Here is a 24,515-nt window from a genome sequence, read left to right as displayed (position 1 = left end):
GTATTGTTTCCACGTGAAGGCTTGGATCTAGGATGTTTTCTGAAACTTGAGAATTGAAATGGAAGTTGATATAATATGCAATCCATCTATCCCTGCACAAATGATTTCAGACTGCATAAGTTTTTAAGCTAGATCTTTAATAGCAATCGATGTTTTGCTTTAAATCTTTTTCTACAACTTTCACTTAGCACTCCAAGAACTTGGAATGATTGAAAGACTAAAACTTATAACTTATTCAAAGAAGTAAAGATAAGCTAAAGTTAATCATTATTAAATACATTGTGCGAAAAACACTTTCAAAACTACGCACCGTTTTCCATGACATCAAGACACCGATAGAACAAATCAATAAAGACGGACGTTCTTTAGACCTTGAATGATAGCTACTGTACGTGATACAAATCAAGCTTGTTTGTTATTGGTAGAATATTATTAAAGTTTGATAAAACTGTGTATTACACAACATATATAAGATTTATGAGTACAAACTTAATAAACTTAATGCACTGAAGGTCACAACTGTCTCTAAAGAAGACATGTAGTGAACAGAACTCGGATGGGGACAATCGAATGTATTTAACACAAAATTACAGGACTTGTTAATAAAATCTAACAATCATAAAGTAAATGCCTAATTTTCAAAATGTCCACCAATTGTCTCAAAATGAATCAGACTTCATTGTTCTTGCATTTTCATACAAATTGCATCTTGTTTCCATTCTTTACTGTTCGATCATCTTGTCTCTGCTGTCAGACCTTCTGTTCACAACTAATATCATATACTACTTATGTCAATATAAGTAGCGCACACCACAGATATAACTATTAAGAAGATATGAATGACGTAATAATCATATGTTATCTCAGTTGGTCAGGTCTATTTAGAATCACATACGAGCTATAAAGTAGAAGATGATTTATCACTTTTATGATATTTAATATCTACTCATTAGGATTGGTTGTTTCGGATAAAAAAGCTTAGCTCTTCGGCTTATACCATCTGGAATTTTATTTAAACAGTTGTAAATTTCTGTAAACTAAACATACCATTGATGAATCTTTTATTCGAATGTTAGATTCCGTTTGATAAGCACTCTAGTAACCCTCAGGGCAATCTAAATGTCAGGTTGAACGCAGTGTAGTGTCGGTTATGATGTTAAGCCCATATACCTTGTTCTAGCTTTCGGACAGCCCAATCTATTCATTCTACTTGAGTCACATTCTGACCTTGTTAATTATTCGCTTATCAATCTTGACCGTTTTGATATGAGCACGTAGGTGTGTGCACACTTCTTATCCCATTACTCATCATATGTCTGTAACTTATTTTTGTATAACTATAAATATTGATTAATGTTTGGTTAAATAGGAGTTGGCTTACTCGCCATCTCCACTCTGCGTTGTTTCTCTTCTCTCTACTCCATTCATTTTATATACAAAATATATATATTCAAAAGTCCATTCTCTTTATTTGACTTATTTAATTTCGTTATTGACTAACTCGATTTAAGTCGATAATTATATACGTGGATAGGCGATAACAAACATTCATTACGATCTAATTGGAGTCAGATCAATGGGCCACTTTTTGTGGAGAGCCCTTTCGTTAACATCGTCCGATCTAAATGACGAGAAAATGAAGGGCTCCACAACAGGAAATATGAAATATTCTGTATTCGATCGTTGGATGGATCATTAATGCTCACTGCTGAAAGTTATTATATATATTAAGTGAAACATATATCTGATATCCCATAGTTTTCAATGGTACTCTAACTACAATCCATCAATGACAACTAAACTCATACAAGTCCTTCATCAAACCCTTAATCATCATTTAAACACAACTATTTTTATATATTGAATATATTTTAATTTAAATATGGATTATATATAATGTGTTGATGTGATTCAACAAATAAAGGAAGATATTCTAAAAATGTAACAAAATCAATGGTACCATTGTTTTTATTATCTAAATATGTAATTAATTGTTGTACATGAATTTGCGATAGATTAGCAGCATGAAAGAAGACCATTAAATCTTTCATTTCAATATGTCCGAATGGTTTATGATAAGAATCCATTGAAGATAGATCCCTATTAATTATGGTTGTATCATTGGTTACTTTACCACTATTTAGTTTGATAATTGGTTGAAAAATATAAGATAGTTGAAAATATCGTTTTCTGTCTAATCCACCGATTAATATGAATAATTCCTATGGAAATGTAAAAAAAATAATAAATAAATGTATTTTTATCAGAAGGGATTTTATGGAGAGTTCAGTAATTTCATTGATTGAGATCATGAGTCAATTGAAGCTAGACCACCATGAGAAACTTGGAAGCATTGGACAGACGTTCTGTTTTAGTATGGGACTCCTAAGCAGTGCGCATCCCCGATCCCGCCCAACCCGCGAGATTCGAACCCAAGAACTATCAGTCTCGCGCCATGCTCTGAACCAACTAGACCACTGAGTCGGAATCCAATGGTGTTCATGTCTAACTTCAACTAATCCACGACATTGAGCGACGCATCCACCATTGTCATCAGTGAGTTACTACCTCACAACTGACCCGGTTGAACTCCACTGGTCACTACTTGTCCCTAGAACTCCAGGATATATATCTTGAAGCCAGTCACTAGTGAGCATATGTTGTTTAGTATCAGAAGGGGTTTTATGGAGATTGTAGTAATTTCATTTGTTGAGATCATGAGTCAATTGAAGCCAGACCACCATGGGAGACTTAGAAGCACTGGACAGCCGTTTTGTCCTAGTATGGGACTCCACGATCCCGCCAACCCCCTCCGCGAGATTCGAACCCAGGAACTATCAGTTTCGAGCGCGAGAGCTTAACCACTAGACCACTGAGCTGGCAGGCATCCGATGGTGCTAATTTTTTTTAACTTCAACTAATCCAAAAAATTGCGCGGTCGTACCCCATTGTCTTCAGTGAGCTGATATTTCACAACAGACCTGGTTGAACCCCACTGGTCACGGCTTCAATTGACTCATGATTTCAACTGTTGGAATGTATTTTTGTTACTACTGATATGTTGTAAGTAATATGTGTAATTCTAAAAATAGAACGGTTCGAATAACGTTAAATAATTTTAGTTTAATATATCTTGACCTATTTCATAGAGGATGTTAGAATTTTATCGAATAAAATATCCATGACTGTCAATCAAGTAAATGAACTGACAATATGATATACTTTATTCCATGTTCAGTGATTGCATATAGATAGTGAAAGTTAATATTGCCTTGGTCTCTCAGAGGACAAGGTTGATTATTTATTGTATATCAAGATGTAAAAGCATTCCAAGCTATTAGATGTTCTGTTCGTTATCTTAGATGCATGGTTAAATAGTCCGGCTTTTAGAGTTTTCCTATACAATAACGTTTATTCATTGAGTGAAAAAACTAATTGTACGAACCAACAAATGGATTATCCTACCAAATATAGAAATGTGTACAAGAATTTTCAGCCAGTTTGCCGGAATCGTTGTGAGTTAGTGTGGTTCACAAGGTAGGGAAAATCAGACAAACGTTTTAATTCAGTCCAGAAGGCAATAATCTAAGAAAACCAGCTGAACATCCTCTAAAATATAACCGATTACAATCAGGACAAACAGTACTCCTAAAATACTGGCTTCAGTTTTGTCTTTATTTGAATGCAAAGCAAGTAGCTGTTGAATATGACAAAATATAACAATGTAAACAAGTAAGGATGAGAACTCAATTAAGAAAAACTTGGAATCTCAGATGTAAATAAGGTAAAGAATATAGAAGTTTTTCTTAGAATTCGGGTTGATCAGCGGTAAAATAGGTGCATATTTAATAAAAACTCAATCTGTCAATCCGAAGGAATAATGTTCAACAACCAGTCGGCCAGAAAATAACACAATCAAAATGAATGTTAAAACAATGGAGTCACTATAACTGGAAACAAAATAATCAGATTTTATGTCGACAGATCAAACTGTCAGTCATTGATTGATAAATTTTATCATGTCATTTCTTGTTAAACTTTATAATACTGATGTTTATGTTGCTTAGATTGATAATAAAAGCTCAGTCATTAAACCTTCCATACCTAGTGGCAGAAAGTTAAGAAGATTAAAGAAAAGAGAACGACACGACTGTCTGACTGATATCTGCAAAAAAAACAGTCAAACTTGAGAAAGTCGACTCATACTTTGCAAATGATGAGTTTACTGTATGATTCTCAGATTTGACAAAGGCATTCTGTAATTTTATATCCAAAATACATTCAATTGTACCCACTTGTGTTTTATAATCATTTAAGCAGATTCATTAATAACTCATATTACATAAACTCTTTAATCAGTAACACTCATTTTTACAATATAAAGTATCTTATAAATCCAATGTCCCTATTTTTTTTGGGGGGGGGCATTTTTGGACTATCCACAAAGTTCAATGAGCTTCCTCAAAACTGTTGAGATTTCTTCAGATCTAGGGAAATTTTTGGATCTTTGTTCCATTTCCTCAAACTTTTTTATAGCGGCTTCCCCAAAATAATGAGATTGGGAATATATAAGAATGTTTGTGATATATAAATAGGATACATTTTTTATCATTTAGAACAACACTTACTCTTGCTTTCCTTATTTTCAAACACAATGACTGTGTACCAATTTTATGCACATTATTGTCAAGAATGGATCTAGAATAAATTTTTGAAGAAAAAAACACGGAACTTGAATGTTCAGAGGTAATGAAATAAGAGCTTTGTTAAATGGAACATTAGTGCTAACTAAAATGGATTATAAATATATGAATTCACTTGGTGTTGGTTTTCTTCAATCTTCCCATTGTGGTTTAAGACTGCAATTGATCAGTCTGTTATTGGCATATGTGCATATTGTGCTTATCGCTTCGATATTACCTTAATTCACAAGCTTTTTGTAAGCAATGGTGGATAGTGGCTAGCAGTGGAATCCAGGACGTGTGTTTCGTCCTATTTGGATGATGTTTGATTTGTTGGATATTTATTTGAGCGCTGAGATTTATGAAAATCAAACGAAATTTATCATTTATGTTTATTCCACTTCTGAAATCCTGCGATTGGGGATGGTCGAAATTTGTGCTGATTCCTACTGATAACACCTGTGAAGAAGACTATGATCGCTGTACTACCAGGTAACGTAACTAGTAAGATTCAACATGAAAAAGGGTCAAACAAAGCCAATATGTAGTTGTTGCTTATCACACTTGATTGATAGTGGTTGCAGGGTCAATGACACTAAAAATTTTCTAATGTTCTACCTCATACATTTCACATTATCCCAAATGGGTTTGATATTGTCTCTCACATAAATCAGAAGCTACAGTAATCTGAGTAAGTGACACTAGTACTTTTCTTGACAGGAGAAAATTAATCGACGATTTTACTGCATGTTCATAAGCTTGGTTTTCCTTTTCCTTATCTCTTTCATATCTCTCATTGAATGCTTATATACTTAAACTGGTAATTTATGCACTAAGTATTTATTAGTGCTAATGATTATTGTTTTCATAAGTTCATTTTACCAAGTTTCGACCTACTTATTAATACATTTGGTACTTGAGTGGCTAAACAGCTACTTTCTAACCGCTTTCTAGTTCTTAGACGACTTTTTACCTGGAAGCCCGAACATAAATTAGAAAGGTGAGAATTTTATAAGTTTTCATTTGAAGGTTAGTTCGTGTGCAGAAAGAAAGGTTACTTATAAGGCTATGTGGATATAAGATTCAAGAAAGTTCTGGAAAACATGCATTTGTTCAATAAAGATAATGAAAACGTTTACAGTTGTTTTCTAAATGTTATTTCAAGTTTCTAAACTGATTAGTCATATGGATTTTCTTGAATACTGAAGACATTTTAAAGCAGTTATCGAAAGCTCCCAATACTTACTGTACTGATATATTTATTTATGTCATTCATATCATACTTATCACTACTAATGGAACACCAAGAAAACTGAACTATAAGAACAAGCCAATGATAAATGTGAAAACTACATCAAGGTTACGGTACACAACCTTTCATCTGTGGATGATGGAAAAGAAAATCGTCCTCAAAAATTATAGCTCATTAACTGAATTATGAACAAGCTAACACAGAAAAACAAAACCTAATCGATAGATAACCCTGAATGGTGTTGTTTTCTCTTGAATTTTTAACCACTTATGTGGTTAGATATAAGGACATCAATTATAATTTAATAATGTTCTACAGTCACCTTATTTGTATTTTTTTACTTATTGTGATTTACTATGCATTTCACTTCATTGTTATTATCGATTCATAAATTAGAATAGGGGTTCGTGGAGATTGTAGTAATTTTTAATAGTTGAGTTTATGAGTCGATTTAAGCCGAACCACAACTGAAAGTCTGGAAATATTGAACGGTCATTTTGTCCTAGTATGGGACTCTCCAGAAGTGAATATCTACGGGTCCGTATACGGAACTCGAATTTAGGACCTTCCATCTCACTCACGAACACTTGACCTTTAAATCACTGAGCCAGGATCCAACTATGTTAATCACTAACTTTAATCGATCTATGATCTGCACAACCATTTATCAATTGTCTGAGGTAGATACCTATCTCTACCCGACATAGATTGGACTTCACTAGTTACGGCTTCCAGATTTTTAATGGTGGTTTAGCTTAGATCGACTAATAAATTGTCATGATTAGTTTGTGTACTCTACAAAAGTATTAGCATATGCTAATGTGAAGCCTAATGAAGATGCAAATGAAATCAATATTGTTTGTCTGTTTATGCAACTTATTCTAATTCATATTATGCTCAATGATATACAATAAGATGTAGGGATGAATGTTAAACGTAATAATATTATATGCATTTCAATAACTTAATGTTTGTAAGGAACAATCAACCTAGAAAATAAGAGAAAAAAAATCGCATAATGTAACCCAACTAATTACCAGCTAATCAGTATTATCTTAACTAACATGTGGTTTACTACTACTCACAACAAATTGATTTGTGCATGGAATAAACTGGATTTCAGTAAATAAATCTTCAAGTATATTTGATACTTTGCAGAAAAAAATCATGTACAGATATGACGAAGAGTCTCATACTAGGACGAAGCGGTCGTCCAGTGCTTCCAGGTTTTCCATGGTGGTCTAGCTTTAACTGACTCATGAATTCAACTGTTGAAATTACTACAATCTCCACAAAACCCACTTTCTGATAATATGCAGATATGTTTTATTTAACGTTTAGAAAAGTAGGTCAAATTTATGTATGCAATTAAGTATCTCTACAATCACACTTTATATATATATATATATATATATATATATATATATATATATATATCAGTTGTTCATTGTAGCCCCCAAATGCCCTGGTACGGCCGAGAGTGGGGAAAGTCCGCTCTTCCTCTCGAAATGCTCTCACATGGCCACACGTATATAGCCTCTGCCAGGAAGTCCTACTCACCGCCTTCTCGTGGCGGGGGTGTTGTTTACGAAATTAAGAGGATGAAAAGCGTATGTCCGGCGCTTTAACCGGGTTGGTGGACATGGAGAGTCCACCTAGGGGAGTTGGAAAACCTTGATTCCAAACCAATGGTGCACATGGGCTACAGTATCCTGAAGGAACAAACGGCGTATGAACCAAGCATTGGTCACCGGCTACCATGAGACTGCATCTCCTTACGTTGTTCCACTGCCCTGTGGATCTGACCTTCAGGTCGAAGGCTCTGGGTGTGGCCCCTAAGAAAACCACCTGCTTCGGTTTGGGCACCCGGGCAGTATCACAGCCCTCACACATATCAAATGAGATCTGTGTGGCGCATGTGTATTTGTACCAATATCTATCTTAAAATAAATAAATAAATAAAAAGTTTCAATAAATACCTTAAAACTATCAGAAGCCTATAGAAATGTACCAAAGTTAGGATTGTCAATTGTTGGATTATAGCTCATTGGTTGTGGAGCCTAATGGTTATGGGCTCAACTTTTAGAATATAATATGTAAACATTGCTAATTAGTTCCATGTAGGAATGAAATATCTATCTAAGGTTCTCAATCTTTATGTGGTTCTTTAACCAATGTAGATTTCTTTTTTGATGAGAGCTAGATATAACCACATTAACTTAATTACAATTGGTCTGTCAAATTTTTAATGAGACAAAACTTTTTGGAAATCTTCTAAATAAAATAGAAGATAATGAACGACAAGGTATTTGAAATTCACTCTAGTACCGGCTACATCAGTATCCAAGGTAATGTGAACAGCTGAACAAGTATCCTAAGAATACAGATATCTAGTATGTTAAAATGGATACCGGTTACTTCAACCCCATGTAGAGAAGTTTACATAAACCGTATGGAACATTTGGTAGGATTCATTTGATCACTTAAGATGATTCATCTGTGTCTAAATAACGTCGTGCATCGATCAAATGATGATGTATGAAACAATCAAATTTAATTGTTCCTTGACAATTTAAACACAGATGATTTGATACATTATCGCTTGGTTTGTATTGATTTCATATTTTATTATTAGATATCAGTGTAGCTTCATAATGAGAAACGAACCGAAAAGAAAGTTCCTTCTTCATTTTATTTACCTTTTCTAAGTGTTGAAATAAGAATTTCAAATGTACTAAATATAACTCTGTTTGATCAAGGTGAGGAACACATTCATTCTCTAGTCATTTTCAATTAAATTAATTCTGAACTAAGTAGAGAAATTCGAATACTTCACTTCTACCTGAAGTTTGTGTTGATGTTGTTATTCAGAAGAACAATGACAGATGCATGACATAATCATCCAGCTCAGCGAATTAAACTTCATTCACCTGAACTACAAATCTTTACCATCTCATTAAGGCAAGTAATAATATTTTCCGCCTACTGCCTTTATCACAAAACATAATTTCTCAAACAATTATACCCCAAATGAAAGAGCTTTATGTAAATTGGCTTAATTTTAGATTAGATATGTCAAAACTTAATTTCAGATGTGTTGTGGTGATCCAGAAGATTGCTTGCAAAAGACAAACAAGCATCAGGAAACACTAAGAAGCGTTTCATCCAATCAGCGTTCATTTGGAGTCGTGGCCAAAAATATCAAGGAAGCGAAACGTCACATGCAGAGGCTCTGATTGGTTGGCTGCTACACTGCTACTATGTTTAGTAGCATTCCAGAATCTTCTAGCAACCCAAGGACATTTAAAATATTATAAAAACCCTGTATTTTCTGTATTAGAATGAACCTTGGAGTAAACTACTTCTCGCATATTTTGAGTCTTCTCTCTCGTGTTCAGGTCGCTGTATAGTTCTAGCTTGAGGGTTACAGAATAGCTTAGGAGACGAATATAGCGTTCAATCCGCAAGACTTATCAAGATGAATAATCACATAACATCGTAGTATGAGATTATTCAGTATTGCCCACTTATGTTACTCTATTCAAAACTGATTGAATTTGGAATATTTTCATGGAATACTGGTCTTAGGTTTGATCTATGATAAAGTCGTGAATGTACCACTTACAAATGAAGAATATTTCACTAAACATAATGATTAATCATAAATAATAAAACTTACTCTAAACTGTCAAATCTTTCAGCTAAAGCAGCCAATACAATAAATAAATTGATATCTAAATACCAACCGGTAAATATTTCTAAAATCTGAATAGAATATCAATAAGTTATTGTTAAAATGATTGAAAAGATTCACAATTCAAATGGATTTACATATTGTAAATTGAACGATTTTCGTTCAAAACATTTAGATTCAAACAGTGAAATCATTGAACTTAAAGAGTGAATAAGATCAGAAGAGATGTTTCAGTAAATGGAAACTTTTTGGTTAGTTACACAAATTATTATTTCTTTTATTGATTTGAACTATTCGTTTATCAAACTGTGGTAGTATTTGTAAGCAATGATGGATAGTGGCTTGCGGTGGAATCCAGGACGTGCGTTTCGTCCTATTCGGGAACGAAACGCGCGTCCGGCATTCCACTGCTAGCCACTATCCATCATTGCTTACAAAAAGCATGTGAATTAAGACAATATCGAGGCATACGCACAGTATGCACATATGCCAATAACAGATTGATCAATTGCAGTCTTAAACTTCAATAGGAAGATACAAGCCAAACAATACCAAGTGTGGTAGTATTTGATAAAAGTAAATCTAGATACATTTATAATAGGCACTTTTCAACAAACACTTTCATAATTGATTGTAATATTCAAGAATGCATATGATCCATCTAATTAAGGATATAAACTTTGTGAGAGGGTGTTTTGATATTGTCTTAAGTTTAAAGTTTCTAGACATTTGGAATATGGTATCAATATGTGAATTTTAGTGTAATTATTAACTTTAGGAAGCATGTTTATCTAACTGGTGAATTTTAACTAGAAAGAAACGAACGTTTTGGATCATTCTACTAACCACATTCTAAATATGCCAAATCATTCTTCTAGAATGAAGACGGTTTCAGTCACGAACTAGGATAAACTTCTGAGTAATTTACTATTCAAGTTTAAGATTACTCAACTGTGTATATCCGCAAACTCACACATAAAAGAACATCGAACATTTAGCTTCCTCAAACATCATGATAATTCTAAACACTCAATGAATGAAAGTCATTAGTATACACTCTTGAGAAGTCCATAAAAAATAACTACTTACTGCTCTGTGATAAGTTCAATAGTCCTCTAGTTGATATGTCAACATGGGATGAAAATTAAGTTCATATCGTAATACAGTTATAGTTTCTTGATCTAAACTTATAACTTTTGATCTTCATATTAAGAGTATAAGGTTCTATCAATTATTCCAGTCATAATTGTAGATAATACAGTGGATACGTTTCCATTTCTCTAATAATTCACAAGCGAAAACTATTCAAAAAATAACTGTTGTGAGATATCAGCTCACTTAAGACCATTGTGGATGTGTCGCCAAATTTCGTGGTTGGTTGAAGTTAGACAATAACACTTTTGGACGCCGGCTCAGTGGTCTAGAGGTTAAGCGATCGCGCGTGTGACTGATGGGTCCTGGGTTCGAGTCTCGCGTCGGGTGGGTGGGATCGTGGATGTGCACTGACGAGGAGTCCCACAATAGGACGAAACGGCTGTCCAGTGCTTCTAGGTTTTCCATGGTGGTCTAGCTTCAATTGACTCATCATCTTAATTATTAAAATTTCTATAATATTCACAAAACTCTTTGTGATACAAATAACTCATACTTTATGTTTATGTCCAACCGATAGATGATTTACATCAGACGTCTTCAATATAAGTAGTGTTTTGATATTAAATAACCCGCTAAAATTCAATGATAAACGAAAAAAGAATCAAATAAAAACATAGACTTACATCTGTTATTTTGAAATTTCCACTATCAATTTTTAATCTTTTATCAATATTTTTCATAGCATTCTCAAAGTCATTTACGTCAAGTTCAATCCTCTAATAGTGCAAGAAAGTGTGTATTTTTAATGAGAGATTCAAGTATACTTTTTTAGTTTAAGAATGATGAATCAAAGTTAATCACAATCGATTGATCACTGGGTGGTGATCAACGTCATGTGTGTTAAGTCCTTCTTAGTGCAAATCGAATACTATCGACCAACTTGTAATGCGGCCGCTAGTCTAGGTAACTCGACATTGCGTGCACTATGTTGAGAATAGATGGTGATTGGAGTTAATCAACAGGAAACGCTGGACCTGGGTTTCGTGCTACTTGGCACTCGTCAGCAAGGTGTGCCTGTAATCTTGAGGGAACTGGTGCTCCCTGAGGGATTCGATTTTGTGTCACTCAGCTTCACAGTTAGAGACGTTACCACTGGGCTAATTAGCTCGAACTGAAACTAGAATTTACATGAAGGTTGAAGTTATCTGAAATGAATTTAATTTTCAGTTACATCGTGGTGTCTGCTACTGATGTTGACAGATATAAGTAGTATGTATCATAAATGAAAGTGAAATGCCTTATGGCAGGAGGTTAAGAAGATCAAACAAGAGAACGTGAACAGAGAATGATGAAGTCTGAGACGATTGATCGACATTTTGCAAATGAGGAGTTTACTGTATGATTCTCAGATTTTACTAAGATACTCTATAATTCTGTATCCAAATACCTTGGGTTGGGTTGGAGAACGTTTGTTGGCGGCCTATGCTCCTTTGGGAGTAACAGGCGTAAGTAAGTATTTACATTATATTGTCCTCACATGTGTTCTCGTTCATTATAACAGTACCATACTGATCACTTTTCCGTTCGTTTGATAGACATGTTCATATTGGAGTATAGATTTTATTTTAACTCCTAACTTCCCTTAAAATTGTGTTTTCATCCAGGATCTTATGCTTTTGCTATACTTGGCATATGGTAACATACAGCTATGGTTAATTACAAATGTGAATTGGTGATTTAATGTTTTAAAACAAGAATGTTAATTGTTTGAACATCGCTATATGAACTTCAACATGAACAGCTGAATTGTGTTTGCCATTAATTCTTATACGAATAAAGTATAGTTGATAGGTGAGTGTTAAATTAATGAAATAATTAAAGATTATTAGAACGAATTACCTTCAATATATCAGGTATATCATATTTCCATAAGTTATGATGCATTTTATTAGGCTTATTTAAACGAATACATTCTGAGTGTAGTTGTATTTTATGTTTTTCTTCTTTAAGCTTTTTCCATTGTTTGAAAGTAGTTTGAGCTAAACATTGGCTTACATTCATTTGGTTGTAAAGATTCTCCAAATGAGAAGTTTTAATAATCTAAATTGAATTGAAAATAATCAAAAGTTTATTTCACAAATAAAATTGACAAAAATGATTTTGAAACAGTATATGACTATTCACTTGGTATTGTTTGGCTTGTATCTTCCTATTGAAGTTTAAGACTGCAATTGATCAGTCTGTTATTGGCATATGTGCATACTGTGCGTATGCCTCGATATTACCTTAATTCACAAGCTATTTGTAAGCAATGATGGATAGTGGCTAGCAGTGGAATGCCGGACGCGCGTTTCGTCCCATTTGGGACTCATCAGATAGATGTACCTGCATCTCAGAGTTGATGTTCACTCTGGGACTCGAACTCAGTACCGTTCGCTTCGAACGCCATCACCTTATCCACTCAGCTACTGAGTCCTGATAGCCACTTGCTTGTACAATGGAGTGAATTGAAATTCACTTGGTATTGTTCTGGTTGTATCTTCCCATTGAGGTACTGGGTTTGAGTCCCAGAGTGAACATCAACTCTGAGATGCAGGTACATCCAGCAGACGAGTCCCAAATAGGACGAAACGCGCGTCCTGCATTCCATTGCTAGCCACTATCCATCTTTGAGTATATGACTATCATTATACAAATTGGAATACACACTGTTTAGCCATCAAGGATTGTAACAACTCTTACATGAATCAATGAATGCTTTCGATGTCAATAATGACCGTTTTATTTTATTGAAAAGTGAAACCATCAGTGTGAAAAACGAATTCTTCGTATCCCTTAAATATAATTAGTTGATTTAAACTAACGACATTTGTATAAACAGTCTACGTTTCAGTAATTGATTCACTTGGTATTATTTGTTTGTAACTGGGAGGCAGTTACATCCAGCAGACGAGTTACGAATAGGACGAAACGCGCGTCCTGGATTCCACTGTTAGCCACTATCCATCTTTGCTTATAAAGTCAGTCAATGAGTTTCAAATTTTAGTTCATATTGCTACTTGTTCTAAATAATCTCATTGGAAAATTTAGAGTCCTATTAAATCAATGAGCACAAAGTATTCAATCATATTTCTGTTATATTTTCAGATTGGTTAGAAATGTATCTAGTTAGTGATAGTTCTTTGCTAAATAGTACTTCTCTGTATAATTATGGACCATATGTTTTCCTCTGACATTCCTATTAATCACTGAGACTTAAAATACTCCGAGTGGGTAGACAGTTCTCATGTTAGTTATTTATTTGTGTGTTATCTCAGTGAATATACATCCTTAGAATCGTAGCTATCCACTCAGAAATCTCACTGGGTTATATTTCGGTTGTATAAATGAGATATTATTAGCTCACACATATTCAAAAGCGAAACACTCTAGATTCGGTTACCTGAGCTCTTTAGTAACCCCAGGCCAAATCTACACAGCAACTTGAACACGAGAGAAAATGTGCGAAATATGGAAGAAACGCTTTACCCCAAAGTCCGTTTATATACAGAAAATCTAGGGTATTTCTAGCATTTTAGATGGCCTTGGGCTTCTGGAAATTTCTGGAACGCTTCTAAACATAGTAGCATTATAAGTAATCATTCAACCAGAAATGTGACATAGGACTTCTCACATTTTAGGTGATTCCGGTAAATCTACTATTGAATTGTTATTGAATAAGGGGTTACTCAACATTTTCAGAGACCCTATTGGCTAATTTCGAAGAATTTTTTGAATCGCCCCAACACGAATATGAGAGGGCGTTATTGAATATAAACCTATCATTAAATTCCATGATAGAGTCAGCTAAAAATAATCATTATAATTATGTATACGAATATACGTCAAGATAGTTTGACAGAAATCGGGCGCCGAGTATATAGAAGTCATTATATGTGAAAATCACGTTTTAGATAATCTCAGCGATTGAAATTTAAGCTGGACGAAACGTTGGAATTATTTAAATTTCAATCGCTGAGATTATTTCAAATATAATTTTCACATATAATGACATTATAATTATAGTTTCTTTCAACGTTAGATGCAGGCTCAGTGGTCTAGAGGTTAAGCACTTGCGTGCGAGATTGATAGGTTCTGGGTTTGGATCTCGCAAGGCAGGATCGTGGACGCGCACTGCAGAGGTGTCCTGTACTGGGATGCAAAAGCTGTCCAGTTCATCCAGGTTTTCCATGGTTGTCTACCTTCAATTGGCTCATGAATTCAACTATTAAATTTACTTTCAATTGTTAAATATCGAAAGATAGGAAGTTCTTTTGTAATTTTTGAAGTTTTTAACTTACTTGAAAATATCGTTTACGTCCCATGATTGTTTTCAATGAATTTGTGAATTGCTTTGCTATATCCAACTAGAAATGGTTAAGAAAACGAAATAGTAGATGTGTTAATTATGCAAATTTACACCACCCAATGACAAATATTTTTTTAATAATTTTACAAATTCTCTGTAATAATAAATAAGTGTAAGAACCAAATGACGGATGGTAGACTAGGGATTATCAGTAACATCTTCAGTATTCACTATGTCGTAACTAATAGTTTTGGTCATTTATCTGATGACTGGTGTATACTGAACTGAAATTTTCATTACCGACTTCATTTCGAACTGTTGGAGTTATTTATCACTGTCTTCTACTAATGTGTACAGTGTAGCTCGGTTCAAGAAATCAGATGAAACAGAAAAAAATTACGGAGAAAGTCAGATATTGAAATCCTTAATAAAAAACACACTTTAATACCAGCACTCACTCACTAAACGAATGTAAAAATAGTCGAACATGCTAAGTACGATACACATTATGGGAATGAAAATGTTGAGGATAACATTAGATCCCATTGCCCTAACTTTTAAAATACGCCCTTCTTTGATTTCATAGCTAAACTAGTGGTGTACGTGAACATCCATTTTAAGTATACCTATACTTTACTTGGTCATGCAGGCCAAATCACCATCAGGAAACGGGTTTCACAAACTCGTATTAAAACGGATTTAATTATCGTCTTGTCCTATAAATGGTAGCAGTTGGGAAGTCGTATTGTGGTGAACAAGAACACCAGTGGTGACAATCGAATGTATTTGACATGAAATTACAGAGCATCTTAATAAAATCTGAGAACCATATAGTAAATTGTTAATTTGCAAAATATCGATCCATCGTCTCAAACTTCACTGTTCCTTTGAAAATATCAGTCCATTGTTTCAAATTTCATTGTTCATAGATTTTCATACCGATTGTGTTCGGTTTTCATTCTTTCCTTATCGATCTTCTGCTAAAATACGTTCTCTGCCTGACCACCTATATGGATATAAGTAACTCACATCACAGTATCACATTCAGTTACAGTACCTACTGGTAGTTAAGACTCTTTTACCAATATATAAACAGTTTGCTCTCCCGTATCGCTATAATTATAGGGAGGTTGAAAACAATTATTTTTTACCAAGAATATTTTAGTTATACGTGCTGATCATAAATTTAGAACCGACATAATTCCATATTAGTTTCCTAATACTACTCTTTCGCTTGTTTCATATACCTGGGTATCTACTTGTAGACATCGGTGATTCATTGATATTAAATATGGACGCTCATTAAACGAAACCTTCCATGTTATTTACAGTCATTTGAACCGCTTTGTAGCCTTATATGCTTATATATACATAATCATATGAGTTGAGTCAAAGGCAATTAATACTTTCTACCAGTAGTTTACACTTTACATTGTTATGATTGGAGGACTGAGGGTAATTAAGACAGAATAAAACACAAGATTATGTTTTAATTCAGTGTGATATTTCTTCAGTATAACTTGCAGTATTCATTTGATTTACTTCGAGTATAGATTCAATGTTTATATTACCTCTATTATTTGTTATGTATGATATGAACTGACTTATTGTCAGAGAACAGTAAGATCTTCATAAAAAAATAAGTGTGCCTTAATTAGTAAGACATTGTAGTACCCTATTAAACTTCACCTTCTACCTTAAGTGATGAAATTCTCAGTTTTTTTTTACTGTTTTAATTAACCTTTTACTGGGGTTATATCAAGGACATGTGTTTTTGAGTAAGGAAGTTCGAATATATTTTTGTTAGTGACATCGTGTTGAAAACATAACAAGAATGCATGATTTAATAATTGAATTCATGAATCGATTGAAGATAGACCACTATGGAAAATCTAGAGGTACTGGACGTCAGTTTCGTCCTAGTGTGAGACTTCTCATCAGTGAGAGTCCACGATCCCGTACTCGCGACTCCAGCCCAGAACCTTCGGTCTCGCGCGCGATTGCCTAACCTTTAGATCACTGAACTGGCGTCCAACGGTGCTGATGTCTAACTTCAACCAATCCACGAAATTGCGCCACCATCCATCATTGTCTTCAGTGAGTTATTATCTCACAACAGACACGATTGAAACCCACTAGTCACGGCTTCTCACTAGAACTCCAGGAAATACTTCTTGAAGCCAGTCACTAGTGAGTATATAATGATTATAGTCAGAGAGGTTTTGTGGAGATTGTAGAAATTTAATAATTGAATTCATGAGTCAACTGAAGCTAGATCACCAAGGAAAATATTGCATAAACTTACAGATAATGTATTTTCTTTTGAAATATCTCTAAACTCCTTCACTGGAAAATTTTTACACTTTTTCATAATTTCATTGTCAAGTTTTTCTGTAAAACAAGATAAATTTCTGAAAGTAGGCTAAAAATATTGTGTATCAATTCATTGGAAGACGTGCTTGGTTCTGAGGTACCAATATTTTGTTAGGTAATGCACCGGATCTATATTTCTTGAACTAGGGTTTCGAAGAATGATGTCGATGAGTTCTTTTTCTGCAGCTAGTTTCTTTATGGCACTTATGATGAGATTTAGTGCAACAATGTTCTTTATATGGGCAGAACCTCTTATAATGCCAACCTCCACATGACCAGCATGAAGATGAGGGCTGATTGTCTGTGCGCGATAATTTTCTTAAGCCGGAATCTTTCTTTTCGCTTACAATATGAATGTATGTTAGACCACCACTGAAAACCGGGAAGCACTGGACGGCCGTCTCGTCCTAGTATGGAACTCCTTAGCAGTGCGTATCCACGATCCCGTTCACAGGATTCTAAACCATAGCTTTCGGTTTCGCGCACGAACCCTCTTTTGAAAATAAATCTTTATTTGAAGTCAAAGTGTTTCCTGTCTCTCCCAATATCACATCAAATATATTTTTGAATAGTTTTTATTTTCCTAGAACAGAAAAATCTGTAATACAACCAGTTTGTCAGAAACTCAATCACTTCAAGTAATGAAGTTAATTCATTGTCATTAGACAATATTTAGAGCGTGTCAGTTATATCTTTCTCTCAACTATAAAGAAAAATTAGAATTATTTGAACTTTAACTTACTTTTATGGTTCTGATAAGCATTCATTTGTAAGGTAAGAGTATCTTTCATTGATTTCATCATATATTCAAGTTTTTCACATTTTAAATTAATACGTTGTAACCCCTAAATGAACAATATGTATAATCAAGGATTATATATATTATATATATATATCAACCGGTAAACCATCGAAACTCAAGAGACACTGGACAACGAGACCTGCTTGAATATCTGGGCTACCTGTTCTTGTCACCTGGATATTTCAATAAGTTATCTTTCCGCTTGTTTTTTTAACACACATTATTATGTCTATTAAACTTATAAGCTATTTAGGTGAGTTTGTGAAAAGTTTTTGACATTTCGCTGTACATGTTACGATATTTATCTCAAAGATCAATCAAGAAATAAGAAAAGGAAACTTGTTGAAATACTTTATGCTGAGAATTCTACAGTGTACCAAAAGATATAATATTGAATAAAGGGATTATTAACAATAAGTAATAAATAATTATGACTAATGGTATAAATGTTTACTGAAATCGGATATCTATATATAACATTAATTCATGACTTGCTGACTTACGCCTATTACTCCTAAGGGAGCATAGGCCGCCGACAAGCATTCTCCAACCCACTCTGTCCTGGGCCTTCTTTTCTAGTTCCATCCAATTCTTGTTCATTTTTTTCATGTCTATTTGCATTTCCCGGCGTAATGTGTTCTTTGGTCTTCCTCTCCTCCTTTAGCCTTGAGGATTTCATTTAAGGGGTTGTCTTGCGACGCAGTTGGGTGCTTTCCTCAATGTGTGTCCTATCCACTTCCAGCTCTTCTTCCTAATTTCTTCCTCCTCTGGGATCTGATTTGTTTCCCCCCATAGTTGGTTGTTGCTGATAGTGTCTGGCCAAAGGATCCGAAGTATTTTGCATAGACAACTGTTATAAAAACCTGTATCTTCTGGATGATGGCTTTCGTAGTTCTCCAGGTTTTCGCCCCATACGGTAGAACTGTCTTGACATTTGTATTGAAAATCCTGACCTTGGTGCTAGTTGACAGTTGCTTTGAATTCCCGATGTTCCTCAGTTGTAAATATGCTGCTCTTGCTTTACCGATCCGCATATTCATAGATCTAATTTCATGTAAATCTATGGTTTCTAATATCATTGTGGAGTATGAAATCTAGGAGAAAATTGTAATTTGTTGCCAGCTAATTTTTATTTGTCTTTCATCTCATGTAAGTTTATTCTGATAGTAATCTTGAAATGAATATCAGCCTAAAACATACTACTCATGAATTTTAGGTTGACTAAAAAACAATTAGTTTCATAGAATTAAAATGAGACTCGATTCTAGTGAGTCATAAACAAGTCAATATACTGAATGATGTCATGTTTAAAGTTTGTCGAGAAAGAGATATAACAACAGTTCAAATAGTCAGCAACATGTGAATATTTATTGTTTGTTTAATAATTATCATATTTCAAAACAACGTAAGCAAGAATATATGACCTAAAAGTTTCAGAACATGAAAAGGTGAAACGCGAAATCGAAACAGGTAGTCCATATCTTCTTAAACAGTTCTATCCAAAAATCGATAATTTTCTGAACTGATGCCTTGTCTTGCTTTCATCGCCTTTAGTTCTTTTTCAGTCTAATTCAGTATCAACAAATATAAAGAAGTTCTAGATACTCAATACGTTTCTGAGCTATTGACTTTATGAATTGATTTATCATCATTAACTAGCATGATACACCTAGCCTCAGTATTGTTAACTTATTGATCCTAACATATGTAAACATCGCTTTTAAGAAATTTATAATTCCATATTAGTGAACCACAAATATCCTCTACTTTTTATAAAAGTATATTATAGTCGTAAACTAGAACACCACGTTTCATAGTGACAAAATAAAATAGAACAAACTAATGTTCATTACACTTATCCATTGGTTAGCAACAGATGGACATATACTTGCAAAACCAACCAAGATTTAGTTAGGCATCAATTTATCAAAGCTGATATAACTTCCAAGACAAGTAGTGAATTCAGGTACACATGTATATATCACAACTGATTGATCACTGGATGGTGATCAATGTCATGTGTGTCAAGTCCAATCGCGGACCGGATAGCTCAGTGGTAACGTCTCTGACTGTGAAACTGGGTGATACGGGATCAAATCCGTTAGGCAGCGCCAGTTCCCTCAAGACTACAGGTACACCTTGCTGACGAGTGCTAAGTAGCACAAAACCCATCTAATCTCAACATATATATCGACTTACTTCAACACATTTCTGTGTATATCTATCCAATGATATTTCATTAAATATCAGTTCTGATTGTTTAGATTTCTTTAATGAATCAATTTTCCATGTTTCATTATTATGATCATTATTATTGATTTTATTTGTTGGATATAAAATTAATTTTGATTCATTGAAATTATTATCTTGATTGATCATATTTTGTTTTTTATATAATAAACGTTTACGGATATTATTAAGTAATAAATATCGTTCCCAAATAGTTTCTAAGGTCAAATGACTATTATTGTTTAGTTGAAGATGATCACTATTATTATTATTATTATTGGCATTAGTATTATTAGACTTGGATTGAAATTGTCCAATTAGTGTATCCACATTAGAGGAATCCTTATTATTACTACTATTATCATTAGTAGTATCTAATAATCCATAATTTGATTGAGATGATAATTTATCGGAATACTTTTCTTGTCCAATTAAATAAGCTGCCATGAATATATTTTCATAATCTGGAATTTGTTGATCACTATGAGAAAAAGAAAAGAAGAAGAGCAGAAGAAGAAGAAAGAATTAAACAGTGACATTTTTATCAGAAAGGGGCTTTTGTAGATATTGTAGAAAATTTTAATAGTTGAATTCATGAGTCGATTAAAGCTAGACCAACATGAAAAACTTGGAAGCATTGGATGGCCGTTTCGTCCTAGTATGGAACTCCTCAGCAGTGCGCATCCCTGATCCTGCCCCCCTGTGATATTAGAATCCAGGACCTATCAATTTCCACAAAACCCCTTCTGACAATAATCATCTGCTCACTAATAACTGATGTCAAGAGGCAATTACTGGAGTTCTAGTGAGAAGAAGTGATCAGTGGAGTTCAACCAAGTCTTTTGTGAGATATCAACTCACTGTAGACAATGGTGTATGGTGGCGCAATTTCATGGATTGGTTGAAGTTAGACATTAACACCGTTGGATGCCAGCCAGCTCAGTGGTCTAGTGGTTAAGTGCTCGCGCGCGAGACTGATAGTTCCTGGACTGGAATTTCGCAAGGGGGGCGGGATCATGGATGTGCACTGCTGAGGAGTCCCATGCTAGGACGAAATGGTCATCCAGTGCTTCCAGGTTTTCCATAGTGGTCTATCTTTAATTGACTCATGATCTCAACTAGTGACATTTTTATTTCCTTTTCTTTTTTCTTTTTTTTAAAATGTGGTTGTTTTCAGAATGAAAATATAAACAATATATTTACACTTTATTTTATTCACAGATAATAAAGAGGAGGCAACGGATCAATAAGAAGTTCAATAATCGAACATTTTGTAAACACAGATCACTCGATCAAGACAGACTATGCGTTCGAAGTCATCTACAAGGTAAGTAGAAGTCTTCTAAGGACAATTCGACTGCATTTTCTTTGCATTGCTAAAGCATTAGCCATACATCTGGAAAAACCAGAATTGTGTGTACAGAAGAGACTGGTACAACCTCTTCTTCTACCATGGTCTTAATGTCTTACAATTTGTTTCTTTATTCATACTCTTCTTCCTTTACAGCCATCTACTTCACCTTCCATCTTCCCCTTAAAGCTTCTACCCCCAACTGGTTTATTTCTGTTTCTACGAACATCTTTGCGGAGTGTGATCGTGGATGCTTACTGCTGAGGAGTTCTATACTAGAACGAAGCGGCCATCCAGTGCTTCTAGGTTCTCCATAATGGTCTAGCTTCAATTGACTCATGAATTCAACTATTAAACATAATATTATTACTATATAGAATTTGTGGTGATTGTAGAATTCTTACAATTTTAAATTACGAACTTATCTTGGCTAGATTACCATATACAGTGAACTTACTCAATAATACGATATTTATCAATATGGATTACTGGATTCCATGTAGAGTATTCTGTATTGGTATATGAATTGTTATTTGTCATTTGTCTAAATAGATACATTAAACATAAAGTAATAGTTAATTATATTATTGTCTAAAATAACAATCAGATTACTACAACTAAACTATTTAATTGAGAGTATTAGATAATTCCAAAAGTGCAGATAATGTAACCCATCTTCATCATTCTTTATAATAACAATTATTTATTAATTTCAATAGTTGAGATCATGAGTCAATTGAAGCTAGACCATAATGGAAAATGTGGAAGCACTTGCGCTTGCGCGCAAGACTGATATGTCCTGGGTTCGAATCTCGCGAGGCAGGATCGTGGATGCACACTGCCGAGGGGTCCCACAATGGGAAGAAACGTCTTTCTAGCGCTTCCAGGTTTTCCATGGTGGTCTAGCTTCCATTGACTCATGATCTCAACTATTGAAATCACTATAATATCCACAAAACCCTATCTGAAATTATTTATTAATAAAGTATGAGAATTACTTACAGAAAAAGAACTGAAATAGACTGAACACTTTAAAAAATAATTCACTTTCATTTTAAAACTATATAGCAGAGGTTTCTTTATAATCTGAGCTCAGATGAGACTAACAGAACTTTCGGAATGGATGAAATATCACTTCTAATTGTAGTGACTTAGGTTAGAATGAAATAGTTATGTCAATTTCTACTTGGTTATTTAACTAATCATAATCTCTAATGTAGTACAATAATACACCATGTTACGTTTTCAACACTTGATTATACTTAACAGTAATTAATAATACAATCCAAATGCAAGTTTTCATTGATTAAAATACTTTTAAATATTTTATCAAACAAGATCAGTTTAATATTGTATTGAATTAGATTAGATAACTACAAAAGAGAAGCCTGAATAGGCAGACCTCAATCTAACAATTGAATACATATCAATGGTTAAGATCGTGAGTTAATTGAAGCTAGACCACCATGGGAAACCTGGAAGCACTGGACGGCCTTTTCGTTATGTTGTGGGAATCGTCGACCTCGCCCCATGCGAGACTCGAATCCAGAACCTGCCGGTTTCGCGCGCGAGCACTTAACCACTAGACCACTGAGCTGGCCGGCATCCAACGGTGTTAATGTTTAACTTCAACCAATCCATGAAAATGCGCCAACATACATCATTGTCTACAGTGAGTTGATATTCCACAACAGACCTGGTTGAACTCCACTGGTCACTTCTTCTCACTATAACTCCAGGAAATGCCTCTTGACGTCAGTCACTAGTGAGCATATGTTAATTAATATTAGTTGGGTTTTTTTTAGATATTATAGTAATTTCAATGGTTAAGATCATGAGTCAATTGAAGCTAGATCACCATGGAAAACCTGAAAGAACTGGACGGCCGTTTCGTCCTATTGTGGGACTATAATATCCACAAAACCCATCTGTTATTAACTGAATATATGTCGAGAAAATATAAAGTCTTAATCAAAAGTTTCCATTGGATTTTCATACTCCTTAAAACTTATATCATTTGAGATTCATAATGAGATCTACGATGAAAATAAGTTGGATCTGTTTGTCGAATTGAGATTTAGGTTATACCATGGTAATAAAAATATTCTTACCTGATAAAATATCTCATTATTAGTAGAGCTTACTGTAATGTCTGATTGATTATTTCCACGGTAGACGTTGAAATTATAATATTTATATACAGGCATATATATATATATATATATATATATATATATATATATATCTGTTGCTAGGACAACACAAAAAGAGGGATTAGATATAAAATTGACTCAAACGATTCTGCTCCCTTCATGAATTATTCTTTATGGTAAGACGTAAAAGGGAAGGAATTTATTATTATACTGAATGCTTATAATTCATTTCATGTCTATATGTGTATGTATGTATGTATGTATGTATGTATGTATGTATGTATGTATGTATGTATGTATGTATGTATGTATGTATGTATGTATGTATGTATGTATGTATGTATGTATGTATGTATGCACGTGTATTTGAGGAGCCAGAAATTCTTTTATTTCAAATGAAAAGTAAATGAACAAAGATCTCGAATGACAACGAAATTCATTTACGGCATAAGATTGTAATTGATGAGATAATGTTGTTTTACTACTAATATAAACAATAATAAGTATTCAAAATAAATGGGACGGAAATAGTTAGT

The 24,515-nt window shown here is 34.0% G+C and overlaps 1 protein-coding gene across 3 annotated transcripts; it reads right to left on the bottom strand.

The window, feature by feature from the left end:
• Positions 1 to 1,850: 1,850 nt before the first annotated feature.
• Positions 1,851 to 24,003, bottom strand: MS3_00009187 (uncharacterized protein; the record flags this gene model as incomplete). 3 transcript variants are annotated; one of them, XM_035733257.2, is made up of 11 exons in its annotated part: positions 1,851 to 2,222; positions 4,629 to 4,698; positions 9,614 to 9,699; positions 11,407 to 11,499; positions 12,623 to 12,823; positions 15,064 to 15,129; positions 17,377 to 17,462; positions 18,187 to 18,289; positions 20,446 to 20,956; positions 22,284 to 22,370; positions 23,938 to 23,954. In XM_035733257.2, 11 exons carry the CDS (start codon positions 23,952 to 23,954, stop codon positions 1,872 to 1,874), a joined length of 1,671 nt encoding a protein of 556 aa, XP_035587579.1. In that variant the 3' UTR covers positions 1,851 to 1,871. The 3 variants fall into 3 exon arrangements, with proteins under 3 accessions (XP_035587579.1, XP_051064936.1, XP_051064937.1); XM_051217522.1 differs by lacking the exon at positions 11,407 to 11,499 and having other exon boundaries at positions 23,938 to 24,003; XM_051217523.1 differs by lacking the exon at positions 23,938 to 23,954 and having other exon boundaries at positions 9,614 to 11,355; positions 22,284 to 23,680.
• Between the last annotated feature and the right edge of the window lie 512 nt (positions 24,004 to 24,515).

This window comes from Schistosoma haematobium, chromosome 5, assembly GCF_000699445.3.
Source record: "Schistosoma haematobium chromosome 5, whole genome shotgun sequence".
NCBI lineage: Eukaryota > Metazoa > Platyhelminthes > Trematoda > Strigeidida > Schistosomatidae > Schistosoma > Schistosoma haematobium.
Note: the sequence above shows the minus strand (reverse complement) of the source record. Positions and strands in the feature narration are given on the sequence as shown.